Genomic DNA, 19,013 nt, shown 5'->3' on the forward strand with positions numbered 1-19,013 from the left:
CGCAGAGCGAGGCCCGCCCACCCGCGCCTATTAGACGCCGTCGACGCCAGTCACGCCGCCGCCGCCTATCGCGGCGCCGGGCCGCGCCCCCGCCCACAGGGACGGAAGCCCCGCGAGGCTCGCGCCGCGCTCGCAGCCGATTGGTGATAGCAGATGCCGCTCAGGACTCGGGCGCCGACATTGGGCAGCAGGGCTGCGGGGTGGGCCCTGACCCTCCCTACGCAGGCGCAGGCACGCACTCCGGAAGCGCCTCCCAGCAGCAGGGGGAAAAGCCGGGGGACCGCTGGGAGCCACCGATGGCCGCGCAGCCGCGGGGCCCGACGCCGGGCCGCCAGCGTCAAGCCCGCCGCGAAGGAAACAAGGCTCAGTCGAGAAGTATTAGATCAAGTATTAGTATGTATTTATGCACAATAATAAAAACAGATTTACAAGTTGAACTGGAAATTTAAACATAAGAAGTTTAACAGCTTTTATTATATTAAATAACCAAAACACCTTTTATTCCCAAAATTGGTAAAGAATAAATAATATAATTTACAATATGGTACAAAAAATAACCAGGAAGGACAGGCATTCTGCTTTGTACATACACTGTATATGCATATTTATAATCCGTACAACAGATTCACGTCTCCGGCGCGCCGAAACCTCGGTGATATGGCTTAACGATTGCTGCAGGGAACCGCGGAGGGCGCCGCCGCTGCCTCGCGGTGGACACCGGTCCCGCTGGCTGCCGCGATCCGACGCTCCACGTCTGCGCTCCCAGTTAGCCGCGGTCCCGGGGCAGGTTCCGCTGGGGGCTCCTTCCTCCTCTAAAACAAAGTGCCCTATCTTCTCACGAATGCGTGTGATAGATCTCAAGCTCTTTAAACATAATGAAAAAACCAGCAACTGCTACTTTCCTCCTCTACTTGCTTCCAGTGTCTTATTCCGTGACTTTTCTCCGCACGAGTTTGGATTCCATGCTGTGATCTAGTTGAGAGGCTATTCCACTGAGAAGGACGCCCTTTTCGAGATCCCGCAGCTAAGCAGCAGGAGATGTGGGGAAGCAAGTAGATCAGTGGATGAACTCTTTCCAAATACCCCTCCTGAGCAAGTACTCTACACCTAGCAGACAGGACAGGTGAGGGCTGCGTCCTCACAGATGCTCCCGGTCACCAGCCTCTACTTCACACTTCCGCTGTGTCTTCTAAGCTCATCACAGGCCACAACACCAACTCCATGAAGACCAGAGATAAAGTCTCTGTCTTCACAAAACCTCAATCAGCAAAAGGTCCCAAACATTAGAGCGACTAGGGAGGGAGTTTTCCGAGGGACAGATCTGGTCTTACTCACAGCATGCTCAAATGCACGAAGGAAGCCACACGTGCACACCAAGACTACCACTTCCGTGGGACAGGCAGAGGAAGATCCAGGAAGAGGGGAGTTTCTCTGCTTGGGTATTTTGAAAATTCCAGCCTTTACCAGCTGCTTATGTTTATACACATGTATTCATTTAGGCTGGGAAAACACAGACTTGTTCTTTTAATTCTACTTTCCTTTTAACATGGCAAGCAAATGCTTAGACCTGTCAGGTTGCCGCAGCAGTGGCAGAATTCTCTGGAATCGTGTCAGCTTTGCTGCAGGTGAGAACAATGAGCCCACTGTCCTCCCTAATCCACCTGGCCCCTAGGTGACACTCCAGATGGAGTCTGTGGTTAAGGCCCTAGTGGAAGGTACCACTGAAAAGCCTACAAAAGCTGACCCCAAATCCCTAGTTTTCTTTCTTTTACATGTCACTGAATCACCGGGGCCAGCCTACCTGCCAGACTGCCTTGGGGTGTCCTCTGATGAAAGCAGCTCAGGACCCCTACCATCTCTGGCAACGTGCACACTGCCATCAGGTCCTGCTCCCAGCATCGATGCCTTAGGATACTGTGGGTGTCTGGTCCCCGACAGTGGAGTATGAGCAAGTTAGTGGCAGCCTAAACTTGGCCTGGCATCCTAACCTACTACAAACCTAACAGAGTCAGCGGCCCAGCGCGCTCCACAGCTGTCATCCCCTCCAGCTGGCGCTCGTTTCTGGAAGCTAGCAGATGGACAGCTAAGCCACACAAGCTAGTCCAAGGACACTGGTTCAAATGATGCTATGTCTTCCTAAAAGGGCACGTCCCTCTCTTCTCCATCTCCAGAGCCTCAGGACTTTCTCTAAAAGCCCAGCCCACAGTGGCTTTTATTAGTGATGTTTGTACCTAGAACCAGACCTGAAAGAAGAAAACCACGTGACAGGCAAGAGCTCTGAGAAAAACTTGAGAAGGAAGGAAGGAACATACTAGCTGGAAGGCCAATTGGCCTCTCTTTCCTCCATGGCTGGGGTGAATGGCACTGCCCGCCGCTTGGCGTGCTGCAGCCGGCTGTGGAGACCGTGCCGCCAGGAGCATCCGTCCTGCTTGCACACACACAGAGACCTTTTCTGTTCCCTTACACGCTGCCTCATCTCTCCATTACGGAGAGGGAGAGGAGCCCGGGGGGAGGGCTGGGACTGGCCTGGGGTGGGACTGCGCCGTTCCACGGCAGGCAGGCAGGCAGGAGGAGAGAGAAACTGTCCTCAGTTCAGGTGGGTTTCGAAAGCCGAAGCGGTCCGGACAGCAAGCGGAGGATGAAGCTGCAGGAGGACGGTGGTGCACAGGGCGCTTTTGGACCCACACCACAGCACTGGCTGCTGGCCACAACGGATGGGGAGCCGGATGGGGTTCTGTCAAGCCTCCCCCCAGGCCAAGCAACAGAGCAACCCCATCAGCTCCATCCTGGGAAAACTCTGGACAGTGACCCGCCGGCAGTGATGGCAAATGGTCACCCAAAGGAGGCCCGAACACACGAGAGGGACATGGCTTTCGTGTGCTCTGACTGCACCCAGGCGTCTGCGCCCTGCTTGCGCTCCCTGCGCTGGAAGAAGAGAGACACAGGACCACAGGGTGGAGGAAACACGAAGGAGGAAATGTGTGCATGGGGTGGACTCTGCACGGAAGCCTGCAGAAGGAAGAGGAGGCGCTGGAGATGCGGAGACCTTCCCAGAAAGGGCGCGCTTGTAAGTGGCAAGCCAGCAGCGCCTGGGAGGTTTGGGAACTTGTGGGCCAAAGCTCCGCTGCGGACCCAGCAAAGGACAGCTTCGTTGACCAAGAAGCTCGAACACAGGAAGGAAACCCTGAATTCATTTCTTCTTCAACGTCTCCTTATTCTCAAAACACAAGGAAAACCTTTTTCCAACCACTTTAGCAGGATTTTTTCCTAAAAGTCCACGCAAGCTGCACAAAACCAGATTCCCTCCTCCTTCCCGTTGAGCCAGTCAGAACAAAGCTCTGGGGTGGGGGGGGAGCGCACTCGGCAAGGGCCAGTGTTTCTGGGGGATGGGCGCCAGGTGCGCTGCCCTGCAATCCGGGCATCCTCCCAAGTGTCTGCTGAGGGCGCAAACCCCACCAGGCAGAGCCTGGCCATGCCCAGCTGCCCTTCCCCGTCCTCTGCAAAGAGCAGCAAGGCTGTGAGTCCCAGAGGCCATGGCCACCGCCGCACACCCACACCTTTCCCTGGGGAGGACAAGCCACTGCAACGTCCAACACGACAAGTGAGGCAGAAGCACGGGCGGGTATGTGGCCCCCACGCGCTGTCCCACGGCCGGCAGGGAGCCGCTCCAACACCACAGCAGCGTCTGACACGGGCCCTCCTAGAGAACCCGTTCAGGTCTCCCAGGCCACCACACCCCTCTGCCCTTTGGGACGCGGTTTCCTGCCTGCTGCACATTCTGGGGCACAGAGGTTCCTCTGTTCAGATCATCTCCAGGGGGCTCCTGGGCTTGATTTGTTTTCTCTAGCCTGTAGAGAGCTGCTCCTACCACCGTGGAGGACTACCAGCCCTCCTCTGAAGCCTCCAGGATGCCCCACCAGGGATGAGGTGTGGTCACTGGGACAGGTCACTGACAGGGGGGCCGCCTCCGCTGCCATCAAACAGAGCCTCTCGGCGGCTGGGCTCGGCAATGGACAGTTCTTGGGCCAAATCGTTGAATCGAGATATGTAATCGATGCTGTTTTCATTCATCATGCACACCAGCTGGGAGTCCACAACCTACAAGGCAGAGGACACAAGGGAAGTCCAGGTCAGCAGGCGGCTGGCAGGCCGCTGGCCTGGGAGCAACTGGCGGGGACTTCAGTGGGAGCTGAACGAACCAGGGAAGACTCGAAACCCCGGTCAACGAGCCAGGTCGGAAAATCCCAAGTAAAGCTATGGCATGAACTGAATTTTAAGGGTTCACGACAGGGGCGTCCCGCTGGCTCAGTCAGAAGACCAGGCAACTTGTGATCTGGGACTCACGAGACTACTTCGATAAACAGACTTTTAAGCTTTTTAGGAGAAACGTCAAACTAAAACCTGTTTTCAAAAAGCAGAGCATCTAGTGCCTATCTTCCCCATACGTGCTCACCAGCAGCCACCATCACTGTCGACGTGGGCCAGCCTGGCCCTACCTTTCCCACCCCTCCTCATGCCCATTCTGTTCAAAGCCCATCACGTGGGCCAGGGGTGGGCCTGAAGTCAACCTGGGGTGAACCTGGGGGGTTGGTCTGGGGTGGGCCTGGAGTGAGCCTAGGGTGAACCTGGGGTGGACCTGGGGTGGACCTGGGCTGGGCCCATGAGTCTGCACTTAAAACAGCCCTGGGCTGTTTTAAGCCCTAAGCTGCTACTGCTGCTCTGGAGACTTCCCAGAAGGGCAGAGTCCTGAAAAGGGGTCTCAAATACGTGCGGCAGGCCCATCTGCACAGAGGCCCAGGGCTTGTAAGCGTGTGTGCACAGACACACAGACACACACACACTTGCACACACATACAGGAGGGGAAAGATGGGCTTCTCCTGTGACATCAAACCCACAAGCAGTTTGAGAAATGCTGCGCACTGCAAGGAGAGCGTGTGCTGCTGTTCTCTGCGTCTATTTGGGTAGAATTTCTAGTCACATCACTGCTCAGCTCTGAACTCTCCCCACGAGCTCCTCCGATCTCCAGACGCCAGTCGGGATAAGGGGAAGCCCAGGCGTCTGTGAGAAACAGTTGTGAACGGTCGGATCCAGGGCTCCGTCAGGAAACCAACGAGGAACTCTTGGAGAGACCCACCGACACCGGCACATCCCAGGGAAGCAGCACTCAGGAGACGATACTCCAGTCCTCTGACCCCAGAACTAGGCCCAGCCTACTCTCCGCAGAGCCTTCTGTCTGTCTCCCACACGTCCTCCTGCCTGTCCCTCTCGGACCGCTGCGCTCTCTGCCCCTGCCCTTGCCAGTCCTGCCTGCTCCCTGACGCACTCGCTCCTCGCAGGGTGGAGGCCCGGGCAGCTCCGAGTGGACAAACGAGGGGCGTCACAGACCGAGTCTTGCCTCCTCGTCAACTCCCCACCCCGAGCTGGTGTTCAGCTCAGCGGGCAGCAGCCTCAAGCCACCACACAGGGAGAGGCGGCTGGAAGGCACCCCTGCCCGTGGGCGGCAGCATTGAGAACGTTCCACCCACAGCGGCCGCCTACTCCTCGAAAGACGGTGGCAGCAACGGATGGACCAGGAAACCGAAGCAAAAGTGGCGGCGCTGACGGGAAGAACGCACCCAGAGCCCACACTGCCCACCAGCAGAGGCCCCACAGGCCACCCGCCTCCAGGGCTTCCCCAGCTCCAAGGCATCCAGGGCAGAGCTTTTGGCTCGCGTCCCGCATCTGCCGCCACACGGGAACTAGTGCTGGCCCAGGGCGGCCAGACCTTCCCCGTTGAGGAGAGCTCCGGCTTCCAAGTGCCCAAAGGGCCTGGCGGAGGCATCCGGCCACCTCCGGAAGGCGGGCTGCCTGTCAAGTCTCAGCTAGGGCCATGCGCCTACCTCAGCGACATCAGCCAGGGACCGGGACACAAACGAGTCTCTTGAGTTGCCATCCAGCAAGCTGGGGCCCAGCAGGGAGGTGCTGCTGTGGGTCCCCGACGGGGGTGGCAGCATCTTCCGGCTCTTCTCTGGAGAGATGAAGCTTGCTGCCAAGACAAGGAGGAAACATCCTGAGACCGGCCCACCTGGAGGGTCCTGGGGAGGCCGCAGACGGCCCTGCCAGGCACCCCCAGGCATGTATCCATGTGCTTGTGTGGCCACTGGGCTTCGGATGGAGTCATGTGCTCCCGGCCTCCCACCCACGGGGAGCCTGGAGTCTTCCGTGCAGCGCAAGGGAGTCGGCCTTGTTTTCCAGGAGCCCTGCCATGGCCCACTGTCGTGTCACCACCCTCGTCTCCCTGTAAGGTGCTTCTGATCTCTCATGTTCTTTATCTGACTTTGCAGATCCTACGCTATTCTGTGACCTCCTTCAGAACAGAGCCACTTCGGTACCTCATCAGACCCTCATTCACCTATGCTGCCAACTATGGGCCCGCGTGCCCGCATGTGTGCCGACCTGACCCGTATGTAAAACAACCCTTACGGGCCGCCAGGCCCCACCCCACGCGTGTCCTCTACAGAACGCTGGGGGCGCTGATCCCACACGGGCCCCAGGAGCCCACCCTGTGCAGGCCGCCGTGGCCAGTGTGGCTGTCCCTCACGGCTCCTCCCACCACACAAGCACCTGGTGCCCGGGGCAGAGGCCCATCCTGCAAACGCTCCAGCTTATAGTCAACACGCCAAGAGACTGTGGGCACGTCCGCTTACAACACTCAGCTGCGGACGGGAAGAGGAAGCTGAGAGCACCAAGCGCCATCATCTGTCCCACTGTCAACAGCAAGAGCAGAAAGCCCGAGCTGGCAGGAGCCAACAGCGGGCAGCCCGGAGACGGTACAGGAGACAGGAGTGCAAAGACTGGGCCATCTTAGCCGGGCCAGCATCATCGGGGTGTCCGCATTCATGCCAGCTTGTGAAGTGCCCCCAGAGACTCGGCGCCCCCCTAGCCATGTGAGGGACACAACATGAACCATGAAACAAGCAGTTCTGCTGGGACCTCAGACTCCAGGGCCCACCCATGTGCACCACAGGGAGCCTGCCATGCCCTGCTGTGCCCTCCACTCACCAAACAAGCTGCTGAGCGACGAGTCCGTGGGGTCGCTGGGGCACCACTGGGGGTCGTGGGTCGGGGAGGCGATCCAGTCGGGCTGGGGGCTGCTGGATGGGGAGGGAAGACTCTTGGAGCTGTCGCTGCCATTCAGTTTTGCCGGAGAAAGAGGGACTCCCTCCCCTGTCAACGGAAGCGCTAGATCAGAGATGCCATCGTGGGTGAGTGGCACCCTGCCTCCCCCTGCCCCCCACCCGGAAATCAGCAGGGCAGCAGAGCCCTGAACATGTAGACCCAGAACCCCACGGGGCCCACGAAGGATGAACGATCCTGACCCACAGAGGCAGCCCACAGCGGCAGGGCCACGTGCCCAGCTCAGGGAGTAGCGGTGGCTGCAACTATGCTGACGCGGCCGGACCCCGGGCAGAGAGCCACCCCCAACACACACTGCTGGCGCCGACAGCAGCCACACCAGCGCGCCAGGGTGCGCATCTCCCCATCACCAAGAGAAGTGAGACGCGAGGGTGAAGGCGATGTCCTCCGCAAACCCCCAGCCTGAAGCAGACCAGCAAATGCTGTCCCAGAGAGCCCAACGCCAAAACCCCCACAGGTCCCAGCCCAACCCCTCCTGGGACTTGCACAGCCTCAAGCTATCCTCCCAGATTCAGAGCTCACCAGATAAAGGCCCCTCTGAGCTGTGGGCTGCAGAGGCCTGGCGGGCCTGCTCTGCCCTCGAGGCCGTGAGGAGCCACAGCGCCCGTCTGCCCTTCATCCGCTGGGGCTGCCCTGCCAGTTGGGTGGCACCCCACACGCAGCAGACACTCCACACTCAGGAGGGAACGCAGGGCAGTGGTGTGCACAGCAGCGGTGCAGAACCCCCCCCGGGCGAAGTCAGGATCCCCGGGGCCCTCACCGTACTGGCCGGAGCTGATGGCTATCTCGATGATGGAGTCGCTGATGTGCGTGGCGGGCTCGCCCTGCGAGAGCACATCCTCAGGCGGCCCGGGCAGGGAGATGTCCAGTAGCGCAGAGACGTTGGGTGGAGACAGGCGGCTGCTGGAGCCCTCCGGCACGGGTAGGGGTGCGGGGGGCCCGTTGTGGAGAGGAGCCTTGGACAGCTCGGATAGGGAGAGCACGGGTGAGCCCTGGGTTGGGGGGCAGGGAACACAACAGATGATCAGGAACATGGAAGGGAAAACCGCCTCAACCCACATGGCAGTGACTGACAGGTGCCAACAACAGAGAATTCAGAGCCAGCAGCCACCTCCCCCTTCTCTGTGATATACACACCCAATGGATTTACTTCTCTGGAAAGAGCAATGGTGGCCTTGGAGGCCAGACGAAGGGGGTGGTGGTTGAGGGGGGCCTGGTCCTGCTTCTAAGGCTGGCAGAACAGCTGGTAATCTGGGCAAAGGAAATGTACCAGGGAGCACTACTGGGAGACGACCTCCATCTCCTGGACCCAAACAGTCCTTCCAGGAGCATGACTGATACATGCCGCCTTGTGGTGGGGAAGCAGGCCTCCAATGGGAGCTACGAGTTCATCTGTCCAGGCGAGGTGGGAAGGACAACGCTGCCGGGCCTCGAGGGCTGTCTGTGTGCTCTTGCCATGACCTGGCAGTCCAGGGGAGTGAGGCTACGGCCACGGGCAGACCACGAGGGTGGGAGGCCTGGCTCAGAGGGGGCCCAGGGCAGCTACTCTGCCCTCGAGCTAACAGCACACTCTACCTGGAAACTGTCGGCCACTGGCTCCTGCTCAGGCCTCGAGGGGACGCTGATGAACGGGTCACTCGTGCCCTGCAGCAACACCAGGAAAGCCAGTGAGCCCCCCGCTCGCACACTCCTCACAGCCACAGCAACAGGAGGTACTACTGTCGGGGATGGGTCACTGAGTCTCCACAACTGAGGCTGTTAGTTCAAAGAGCAACTGAGTCCCCATAGAGCCTCGGCACGGGGGCTGGGGGGTGGGGTCGCAGATGTGCCAGGGAGGCATGGGGCGGCCTGCCAGCTGTTGTGGCCAGAGCTGCCTTCTCCACAGGCAGCCAGGAGCCCCATGCCTGTCTTAGCGTCAGAGCAAGCCTGTCCCACTGCCTCCACCTCAGCTGTCCCCTTGAGGCCACACAGCACTCACCCATGCCTCACCCTGGCTCAGGCACTCTCCGAGAGTCTCCCAGGGCCCATCGCCTCCTCAGGCAGAACTGGAGCCCAGCATGAGCTCAGTCCCTTGGCGTTGGCGCCTATCCATCTGGAAAGTGGCTGACCTATCCCAGAAGCTGTTGATGGCGCAGAAAAGCCTGAACGTACTCACCCCCACGGTGGGGATGGAATCGCCATTCTGCTGGCCGCTGGCGGGGTCTTGACCAGTGACACGGGAGGTCGCCTCGTCCGAAGACAGTGGAGAGATACCAGACAGGCCCTCAGTGTCCAAGACGGGGAGGGGGCTCCCGGGGATGATGCCGGCACTTTTAGCGGCCAAGTCAACAGCACCTGGCAGCACAGAGGACATCTGAAGCTCAGCTCCAGGGACACCCTGACAGTGACCCAAGGGGATCAGGATGCACCCTCTCCCTCACGCCTCATTTCCAAGCAAGGGCGAAGGCTCTCGTGTTCTCCCTGAACAGTAACAAGACATTGACTTGGAGAGGACAATATAAATCTCACTCGGAACCTTTTCGTTGGGTCTGCCATGCTGGCAACAAAAACTTACTGGCCAGGTGGCCCGTGGCCTGGGGTGGAAGGGCCTTGGGCACAATCGGCCGAGACAGGGTGGCTTTGGTCAGGGAAGACTGGATGGGCCGGAATGAGCCTCTCCCTGCGGGGAAAGGACAGAAACAGACACGTCAGCCCGCATCTCCGGGACGCATGATGGGGCTTCTCTCAAGCCACGGCCATGGGGGCTGAGCCACGTCTGAAGCACTGAATTTTCTAGTCACCAACTTGGGAAGTCACAGGTCAGGCAGGCCCTGAGGAGGAGAAAGTCCGGGCCCCCGGGACCAGCACCAGCACGCTTCCCGGGGCTGCTGAAGGCTGCGGTCCGCATGCCTCACTGAGGGGACCTTGATGGAGGGCGGGCGCACAACCTGAGCGGCAGGTGTGGCAGGCAGAGCCGCAAATCAGGCACCGGGACTCAGCCTCTGCAGCTCCGCACCCCCGCCAGCCTTTCTGCAGCTGAGGGCGCGAATGAGAAAAGCCGTGGACGCTCACGGAGTGTGTGCTCTGACCCACGGGGCGAGACACGGCGCGTGCGTCACTCCACCACGGCGGCCGTCGGAGCCTGAGCGCTTCCGAGAGCCGGGGCCCCTCCTGCACCACACCCCTGCTGCATACCACCACCCACCAGGTGTCCGCGCCTGCCCTCCGGGGCCCAGGCCTGGCACACTCAGGCTCTGGGGACAGAAGGGATATAGGGATGGCCGGGATGTCCTCAGAGAACCGAGGACACCAACACCTGCCATTCCCAAAGATGGGGAGACGCCCAGGCAAGCATGAAGCCGGGGAGCCCGTGTGCTTACCGGTCACGGAGGAATTGGACAGGATAGAGAAGGAACAGACGTTGTGGGACTGGTGCTCAGATGGCCGAGGAAGCAGCGTTCTCTGTGGAGGGAGGAGTGCCAGTGAGCAGGTGATGGACAGACCCCGGGGCCAGCCACCACTCAGAAAACCAGCGATGAGCCGTAAGGGACATTCCAGGTCAGAGGGAGTGGAGTATGTACGGATAGCGGCTCTGGTTCGAGGGCCGATGACGCAAGGGCCCTGGGGCACACGGAGGACAGCTGTGCCCGCAGACCTTGAGCCCCTGAACTCTGGGCCTCTCTGACAAGAATCCCAAGGAGCCAACCTCCCCCAGGGAATGCCGGAGGGACGCCGCGATGGCATAGCGCTGGCTCAGAGTGACCTCCCACGTGCTGCACACCTGTTACGGACACTGGCCGTGGACTCTCAGAGACAATCCCCCCCAGATCTCAGGCCCCTCGCGCGCAACGTGAGGAAATAAAGCAGCTCCTCACGACACAGATGGGCTCAGGCCACGAAGCACAAGCCCACAGCTGGCACAGCACTCGCCCTCCCTTCTCAGCGGCCCCAGTGTCCCGGTGCCATGTCACGCAGGGCAGTGTGGCAGCTGCCACCTCACAGGTAGTCCCGGGAACGGCTGCGGCGGTCACAGAAATAAAACATTAACAGGTAGTATCTGCCACATCAAGAGACACGCCCAGTTCTGAACACAAGGTACATTATCTGCTCATACACGAAAGACTGTCTCCTTGCCCCTCGGGGTCGGCAAAGAGAGGAGAGGAGGGGACTACGACACAGAGGCCCAGCAGGTCTGCTCCGGCGCCAGGAGGCATTGGGGCGACCCGATCATCTGGCAGTGAGCTGCGAGGCAGCAGGAAGCAGCCCACTCTGCTGGCGGGAAGGCAGGGTGCGTGGCAGGGAGACGAAGGGCCCTGTGCCAACAACACTCTCTAGCAGAACAGTAAACGCCCAAGACCACAGACTATGTGTGGTTCCACTTATGTGAAATGCTCAGGAGAGGCCAACCCTCAGGGACTGGGAGCGTGACTGGAGACAGTGCTTGCCCAGGGCTGGGGGGTGGCACCTGAGGTGACAGCCATGGGCTTCCTTTGTGGAAAGATGGAAACGTCCTGGGGTCAGACAGCAGGGACGGCTGCCCAGCCACGAGCCCTTCGCCCCTCCGGGCTGCCTCCCTCGCACACCCGCGGGAGCACTGTTATACGGCTTGACAAACGCCATCGCCGCCGGCCGGGCGCACTCGCGAGCCTACACCCCAGGGCCACGGACCTGCCGTCCAGCCAGTAACAGGCGGATTCACAGACGTCACCGATGTGCCGCTATGGACTGTGCCCGCTACCACAATGCTCGGGTCCTAGGATACGGCAGTCCCAGCTCCACAGGGCACGTGTCCCAACACCCCATGGACACCTCGACTGTGACGGCATCAACCCTACAAGTACTGTTGTCCTACAGGGACGTAGCTGGGAAAGTCAGACCTGTAAGTTTGGCACAGTAGTGACTGAACAACACCCATCAATAGCGAAACAGAACCGTAACTATCCACTAAAACCAAGGTCACGCCAGCAAGGTCTCTCTCATCTCCACCCACAGGAGTGAGCGAGGTTGGTGATCAGGCTCGTGAGGCAGCACGAGGCTACCGCTGACCTTCTGATGATGTGCCCGTAGCATCACCCACTTCCTGCCGACCTCGGCTACAAGCCATGGCAGAACCACAGGTGAGGGGGCACTGCCGGGCACCCTGCGGCCTGAGACCCGCCACGCAATCTCTCCTTCCTACATGAATTAACCTCAAGGCAGGAAGAGATGTGTGAGAGACCAGCAAGACGAACAGAGCCCGTACACTGATGGTAGCATGACGCACACGCAACTCTGGGCTTCAAGTTGCTGCAGAAATCCGGCCTCAGCCGTACGCGCAGCCTCTCGCTGGCTGGCTGTGCCCTCGGCTATGCAGCTGGCTGCCACGGGGCCTCCGGCATGCCCTGTTGTGAGCTCATGGGAGTCTGGCCTCTGGCCACTCCATCTACCCAGTCATATGCCTCTGCCGGCTGCGTGTACATAACAGAGGCTCCAAGAGTCCTTGGACACACCCTGACCTGGGACACGCGGGAGTTGAATCCCCAGAACATTCCATCTCTCTCACAAGTGGTGCTCGTGCCGCACAAAAACCATGTGTACGTCAGGGGATGGTCAGGGCCCCGTTACTCCTCTGCCTGTCCCTGCCACGCACACGCACACAGGCGCCCTGACCTGGACCACCAGCGGCTTCCGCAGGTGCCGGTTCCGCAGCTTCCTGGGCTTCGGCAGGAAGAAGTCCGACTGCATCTGCGAGGACACAGCACCGGGGTGAGAGCACGCCCCCAGAAGCAGGCCCCCTGCCAGCAGCGTGGCGCGGCCCCCACTCACGCTGATGGAGTTCAGGTGCTGCCGGAAAGTCAGCTCTGTTTCTTTACTGGGAGAATAGAGTTTCCCGTGACGACTGTTGGGCGGGAGAGTAGTCGGGACAGCAAAAAGGCCACCGTCTGAGTCACCGCTGCCTGTGCTGGAGGGGCCCGCCACCAGGAGGGGTCTCGGCGGGTTCCTCAGACCTAGAAGCCAAGGGACGGCAAAAATGACCACTTACCACTTATCGCAATGCTCACGGAGCTCTCTTTCTGGAAGAAAGTCAGAGCGGGAACACGGGACAACCGACCCATCTGCTCGTGTATTTCCTAGATCTCAGTTCCCAAACCTGCTTCCTACGCTTCTCCCCATGGTCGGCCGGTCCTGGTCTGAAGCGGCAGAGAATGTTTCTTTGGAACCACTGTTCTAAGACTCTGCCAGCTGCTGTTACCATGGGTGCTGCTGCACAGGCCCTCAAGCCATGTAGGGACGGGCCCCCTTCCCTTAGTTTTCATTTGCAAGTCTGTGAAATTAAGCTGAGGCCCTCTGAGCACCAGACCAGACTCTGGCACTGCGAGTATCTCGGTCTAGAAACATCCTCAGTGCAGAGAGAAAGGACAGGAAAGACTGCAGAGACAAGGACAGCCTGCGAGAAGAGCGGAAGGCAGGGAAGAGTGCGGCCCCCGGCAGCTGACCCGTCGCTCCCTGAGCCCTGGTCTGCACAGACCCCCGAGCCAGCCTGTCGCCCCGGAGGCTGCCCCGCAGCGCTCCTACTCCACAAGCGGGCTACTCCAGGCACAGCCAGAGAACACATAAAGCCGGGGACACGCAGGGACAGAAGATAACCCAAGGCACCTGGGTGGTGCAGTCACTTGAGCGTCTGCCTGGATTTTGGCTCAGGTCATGACCTTGGGGTCACGGGATCGAGGTCCATGTTGGGCCCCATACTGGAACCTGTTTGAGATTCTCCCTCTCCCTCTGCCCCTCCTGCTCACGCTCACGTGCTCTCTCAAAAAAACGTACCTTAAAAAAACAAAACACCTAGAAGCCGTTAACACACAGGCCACAAGGTCTGCTTGGCTCCAGCGTGCCTGCACCTGCATGCGTCTGATTAAGAGCAGATGCGTCTCCGCTTCTCGCATGAAGCTCGTGGCCCTGATGCTGGACGCCTGCACGCGTGAGACGTTCACAGCAACCAGAAAGGCCAGGGTGCCACAGGGAAAGCACGCGCCCATGGGACAATAACCGCGCAGGCCTCCCAGGCACGGGGCACGAAGGACGTGCCCGTTCTCAACCTCTGTCGTGTTAGGTGCCAGGTAACCAGAATGACCCTGCAGGGACCTTACTCCCCAGCTACGGCTCAAAGGACCAACAGCTCAGACCGGCAGGGCAGCCCACCTTTCCTTCCAAGAAGACCACGTGAAACGGCTGGGGGATCCCTCACCTGATGGCAAAACTTTGAATGTAAAAGGAAACAGGCCCTTCTGAGGCTTTCAGCCACCGATTCAGAGGGCAAGGGAGGCTTCCGCTGACCTCACAACGAACCCCCCAAAGTGACCTAACTGGCAAGGCCCACCCCACATTTCCTAATGGTGCCCACCCCCCAGGACCCAAAGCCTTAGGTAACAGGTCCGGAGCTCCCCGTCCCCCCAAGCAGCAGGGACTTCCGCTCTGACACGCCGTCGGTGAGACAGCAGCCCAGTGAGAGGGGCCCGCGGCAGGTGTCCCATGCGGTCCCAGCACAGCCCCCACACCCGGGAAGGCATGCGGAACGGCCCGGCCTCACCTGAGGAGCAAGGCGTGGAGCCAGGCGAGAAGGTCTTGCTGCTGCGGAGGGCGGACTGGCTGCGTGGGCAGCGGGGGCTCCGGGAGCTGACGGTCACCACCTTCCCCGGGGGGGTCACTGACTGCTCCTCCTGGGCTGGCCTCACTGAAGCCGTGGAGCCAGCGTTGCCTTCTGGAGCCTGGGACAGAAATGGGCCACGACAGAAGCGGAACATAGTGAATGATGGTTCGGGGAGGCTCAGGGCTGGGGGCATGAGGAGCTCCAACCGGCTCAGGGGTCACAACCCCCGCACGGGGTTCATGTCTGAACCCTAACCCGTCACTTGGCAGCGTGCCGCCTTCCCACCACCACCCGCAGGCAGGTCCTCCAGGGAGAAAGCACACTGCCTCCAGGCCGCACGGATGGGCAACCCCATCCCGGCTGAGAGCCAGCGGGGACGCAGCCACCCTAAGTGGTCACGCTGCCGGAGGGGCTGCCGCACGGTGGGGACACAAGCTCGTCTTTCTAAAAAAAGGCTTTAAAAAACCGCGATGGCCTTTGCGGACTGTCAGTCAGAGAAAGTACGTACTGATTTTTTAGAATTCAACGCGGTCCCAGCTGAAGTGGTCTCTGCTGACTCAGATGCCAACCACAGGGCTTCTGCTGGCCCGGGCTCAGGCCACTCTCAGTGCCGTGGTCCCCGCCGCAGAGACACCCTCTTCCTCCCCACCCTGGTGACCCCTCGTCGATCTCCCCCAGCACCCACTCTCCAGGAGCACCGGGGCCAACCTCTCCGTGAGTTAGGGTCCCGTTCCTCTGCTTGTGGCACGACCTTGCCAGCTGCAGCTTGCTCTGGGCTCCATCCTGACCCACCTTGCCCTTTCCATGAGACCCTCCCACCCTGCACCCTGCTCTGCCCCCTCCCGCTTAGTTTGTTCAGAATCCCCATGCACTCGCTCCCGCACACCCAGCACCCTCTTGCCAAGGTCCCGCCAGCCAGTGGCCCGGGAGTGGGTGGCACCGGCCCGGCAGCTCCAGGGGCCGGTGGGACCAGCCAGCCTCCCATGCAAGGGCTGCGGGCTCAGCTGGGACCTCCACCCTGGGGCTCTCACAGCTGAGCACCGTCAGAGTCAGCTGGGGAGGGGCCCCTATGTCTCTGGGCCCACAAAATGCACATCTCTCATGAGTCCCAGATGATGCAGAGGCCACCGTGGGGGACCCACCCTGGGGCATGGCTCTGAGCACCCTGCTCTGAATTCTCTTGTGTTCCCAAGCTGCCTGCCATTCTCTCCCCGTCAAGGCCAAGGCCACGCCTGCGTCCTGCCCCAGGCTCCGCGGGAGCTGGCCTTGCTGGGTCCTCTCCCCCAACGTACTATACATGCTTCTGTCCCTCCAGTCTTCTTTCCTCCCGGAGCCTCACTCTAGAATGTTCTCTGAATTCATATGTCCACTCGCCTGCACGTTGCCCACGCCCATCCACGGGGCACTAGCCCGACCCACACTAAACCTAAAGGCCACGGCTTACCCTCGGGTCTCTGCAGTCCCCGCCCAGGTCCCACCAGCCCGTGAGCACCCGCTGTCCCACAGCACAGACTCACATGCATCCCCACATGCATCCCCACACGCTCCACCAAGCACCTTCTCTGTGGCAAACGCCGCATACGGACGCAGGCAGGATGCACGCTGAGGACCGTCTGGCCGGGAGGAGTGGAAACGGCTGTGCAGACATGACTGCTCTCGTGGGCCCACAGGGTCCCCACAGCCCATTCTGTCCCCCAAACCCCCTCGTGGCCACCATGTTCTGCTCCCCTGGCAGCTGCTCCTGGAGGAGATGGAACCCTGCGCTCCCAAGCACTAAGCACGCGCAGCAGCTCAGGAACCCGTTCAGACTCTGTTCTCTCGCACCCAAGAAAGCCAATGGACTTTCTCTCGGTGACATCCTCTGTTCTGTTGCTGCTGACCTGATGCCCCAGGAAGGGGTCACAGACACTCTCCAGGCTTAGGAACCCCCCAGCACGTAGCCCCTGAGGACCCCCGGAGCCCTTCACCTAGCCCCTGGGCACAGGCCTGGCACCCCGTCCGTCCCCTCCCCACCCCCTTCCCTCCTGGGAAGCTGTGCCACCGTCCTCCCAGGACGGCCCCACTCAAGCACGAATGACCCTGCCATTCCCTCTGCTGAAATCTTCAAGGTTCCTGCCTGGCTACTGGCCACGGCGACCGCATCGCCTCTGCATGGGCTGTCCCCAGGCCAGGAGGGAGGGCCGAGTGTAATTACTGAAGCCTGACAAGGAATGGCTCCTTGGTCACTGTTGTCTTTGGAGCCTCGTGTGTGCCATGAGGAGGCCCTTGCCTGCAGCAAACCAGAGCCCTCTCCCCCAAACCCGGCTCGAGGGAAGGAATGGAGGCCTGCCCAGTCAGCTGGGTCCCCGCCTCCTTCTCCCCCAGGACGCAGCTGCTTGGGTGAGAGCCAGTAGGCGGAGGCAGGCCCGCCCTGGAGTGGGAGCAGGACTGTGTGTCAACCCACACTCACCAGCCTGGGGTTGACCTCAGTAGAGATAAGCTTCAGGAGGCAGCCGAGGAGACGCTGCTTATGGAAGGTGGAGGGCGGGGAGCCGGTGCGGGAGCCCTGGGCCTGCGCGCCGGGGGCCTGGCCCTCGGGGCCCAGCACAGCCAGCCAGTCGTACTCGAGCTGCAGCTTGTTCGGCTTGCCCATCATGAGGTAGACTTCGGCCAGCGTAAGGCTTTCAGAGGTCTGAAGGTTCCAGCCCTCCTCACGGAGCTGCTGGGCCAGCCGGCTGGCGGGGACGTCCTTCGGAGGCTTGGCAGCAGGCTGTCCCTGAGGCGGGGGGTCCGAGGGGCTGGCCTTCTCCTGGGGCTCCTCTGCAGGTGCATCTGCTGAGTCTTTAGTGCAAACATCTGGCTGGAGCCCGGGGCCGGGCTGAGGCTCTGGAGCTGGCGGGGCATGGACAGGGGACGGTGGCCCAGCCCGGGCGAGGCCAGCCACCTCTGCCCCGCTGGGGACGCGAGTCTCTGGGGAGGCACACCCAGAGGGCCGCAGGTCCGCACAGCGGCACTGCTCGGGGATGATGAGGTCCTGACAAGACTTCATGTAGCGCGGGAAGGGGTCAAGGAGTGAGAGTTCCTCCTCTAGCTCCGGCAGCTGGCCACAGGCACATGTCCCATCCCCGGGCTCTCGGGCAGGGCCATCCCTGCCCTCTGCAGGAGCAGCCGTGGGGGTCTTCTCAAGCCGTGTCCCTGCATCCTGAAGCCCAGGGGGCAGCCTGTCAGGAGTGTCTAGGCTGCTGAGGCTTGGGGGGGGCCCCTCCCCAGGGGCACTTTCAGGGGAGCTCTCTCCAGAGCTCTGGGAGGCGTCGGTGGAAGGAGGAGGACGTCCCAGGCCCTTGCCCTCAGCAACGCCCCGTGGACACTTCACCTGGCCCCTGGCCGTGCCCTGCCCACTCTGAATGCCCAGGATCTGGGCGGGAGGCAACGTGTGGGCATCCTTGGAGCTCTGCTTGCACCGGCCGCCCTCCTGCCAGTGCACGGTGCAGAAGGCTTTGGAGTGCACGACGCGGGCCACACCCGGCAGCGGCGTCAGCGTGCAACTCTCCCCTGGGAACAGGTGCAGCGCCACCTTCTCCTGCGATGGCTCCGTAAGCGAGTGCTGCAGCTGCCGGTCCTCGAGTGTCTTCCGCTGGGCACATAGTCAAGGAGCGGCCACAGGAGCAGACCCGCCATGTGTTGCCGGCCGCGGAGCACGCATGCCAGGGACGTCCTCCTCTACCAGCGGTACACCCAGCAGCCACCCTCCCACCGGCGACCGCAGGCTGGCTGGTGGCCAAGGACACAAGAATTCTGGGGCTGTGTCCTCACTTGTGCTACTCAACCTGCTGGCAGGGACGCTATGCGACCCCTGCCTTGCCACAGAGACCGACGGCAGCCACCTGCAGTGTAGACAGCAGGGAGGGGCTCAGGCTGAGCCCCCGAAGACGAGGGACTGTGCTTTGGTCCCCGCTCTGCCCCCCTGCCCCCAGCCCTCTGCACCCTCAGGAGGAGACAAGAAGCCGCGCCCTCACGTGTCAGGCACGGCAGGTATGGGCGAGAACACGTTACTAAGAAAAAGATACAATCCGCACTTCGTGGAGCGCCCACTTCTGTTTCAAGAACTCGATGAGGCTGGAGACCTTCCGGTGGAGCTCCACAATCATCCTGCAGAGAAACCACGGGCAGCACAGGGTGGCCGTTACACGGGGAGGGAACCTCCTGAGGACCACGAGGCTGCGGCGGGTACACGAGATGGGGCCACGGGCT

The 19,013-nt window shown here is 61.1% G+C and overlaps 1 protein-coding gene across 1 annotated transcript in view; it reads right to left on the minus strand.

Moving 5' to 3' along the window:
- Positions 1-376: 376 nt before the first annotated feature.
- Positions 377-19,013, minus strand: part of CRAMP1 (cramped chromatin regulator homolog 1) — a 55,305-nt gene continuing 36,668 nt past the window's right edge. The window contains exons 9-21 of the mRNA XM_044234209.1: positions 18,830-18,911; positions 17,233-18,396; positions 14,724-14,901; positions 12,962-13,143; positions 12,806-12,880; positions 10,537-10,618; positions 9,732-9,836; positions 9,333-9,511; positions 8,753-8,821; positions 7,938-8,169; positions 7,043-7,207; positions 5,881-6,026; positions 377-4,098 (exon numbers count right to left, since the gene is read on the minus strand). Of these exons, the coding sequence (XP_044090144.1) occupies positions 3,934-4,098; positions 5,881-6,026; positions 7,043-7,207; positions 7,938-8,169; positions 8,753-8,821; positions 9,333-9,511; positions 9,732-9,836; positions 10,537-10,618; positions 12,806-12,880; positions 12,962-13,143; positions 14,724-14,901; positions 17,233-18,396; positions 18,830-18,911 (2,824 nt within the window). The 3' untranslated portion in view covers positions 377-3,933. The remainder of the gene's footprint in view (positions 4,099-5,880; positions 6,027-7,042; positions 7,208-7,937; positions 8,170-8,752; positions 8,822-9,332; positions 9,512-9,731; positions 9,837-10,536; positions 10,619-12,805; positions 12,881-12,961; positions 13,144-14,723; positions 14,902-17,232; positions 18,397-18,829; positions 18,912-19,013) is intronic.

The sequence above is a fragment of the Neovison vison genome, chromosome 14 (assembly GCF_020171115.1).
Source record: "Neovison vison isolate M4711 chromosome 14, ASM_NN_V1, whole genome shotgun sequence".
Taxonomy (NCBI): Eukaryota; Metazoa; Chordata; class Mammalia; order Carnivora; family Mustelidae; genus Neogale; species Neogale vison.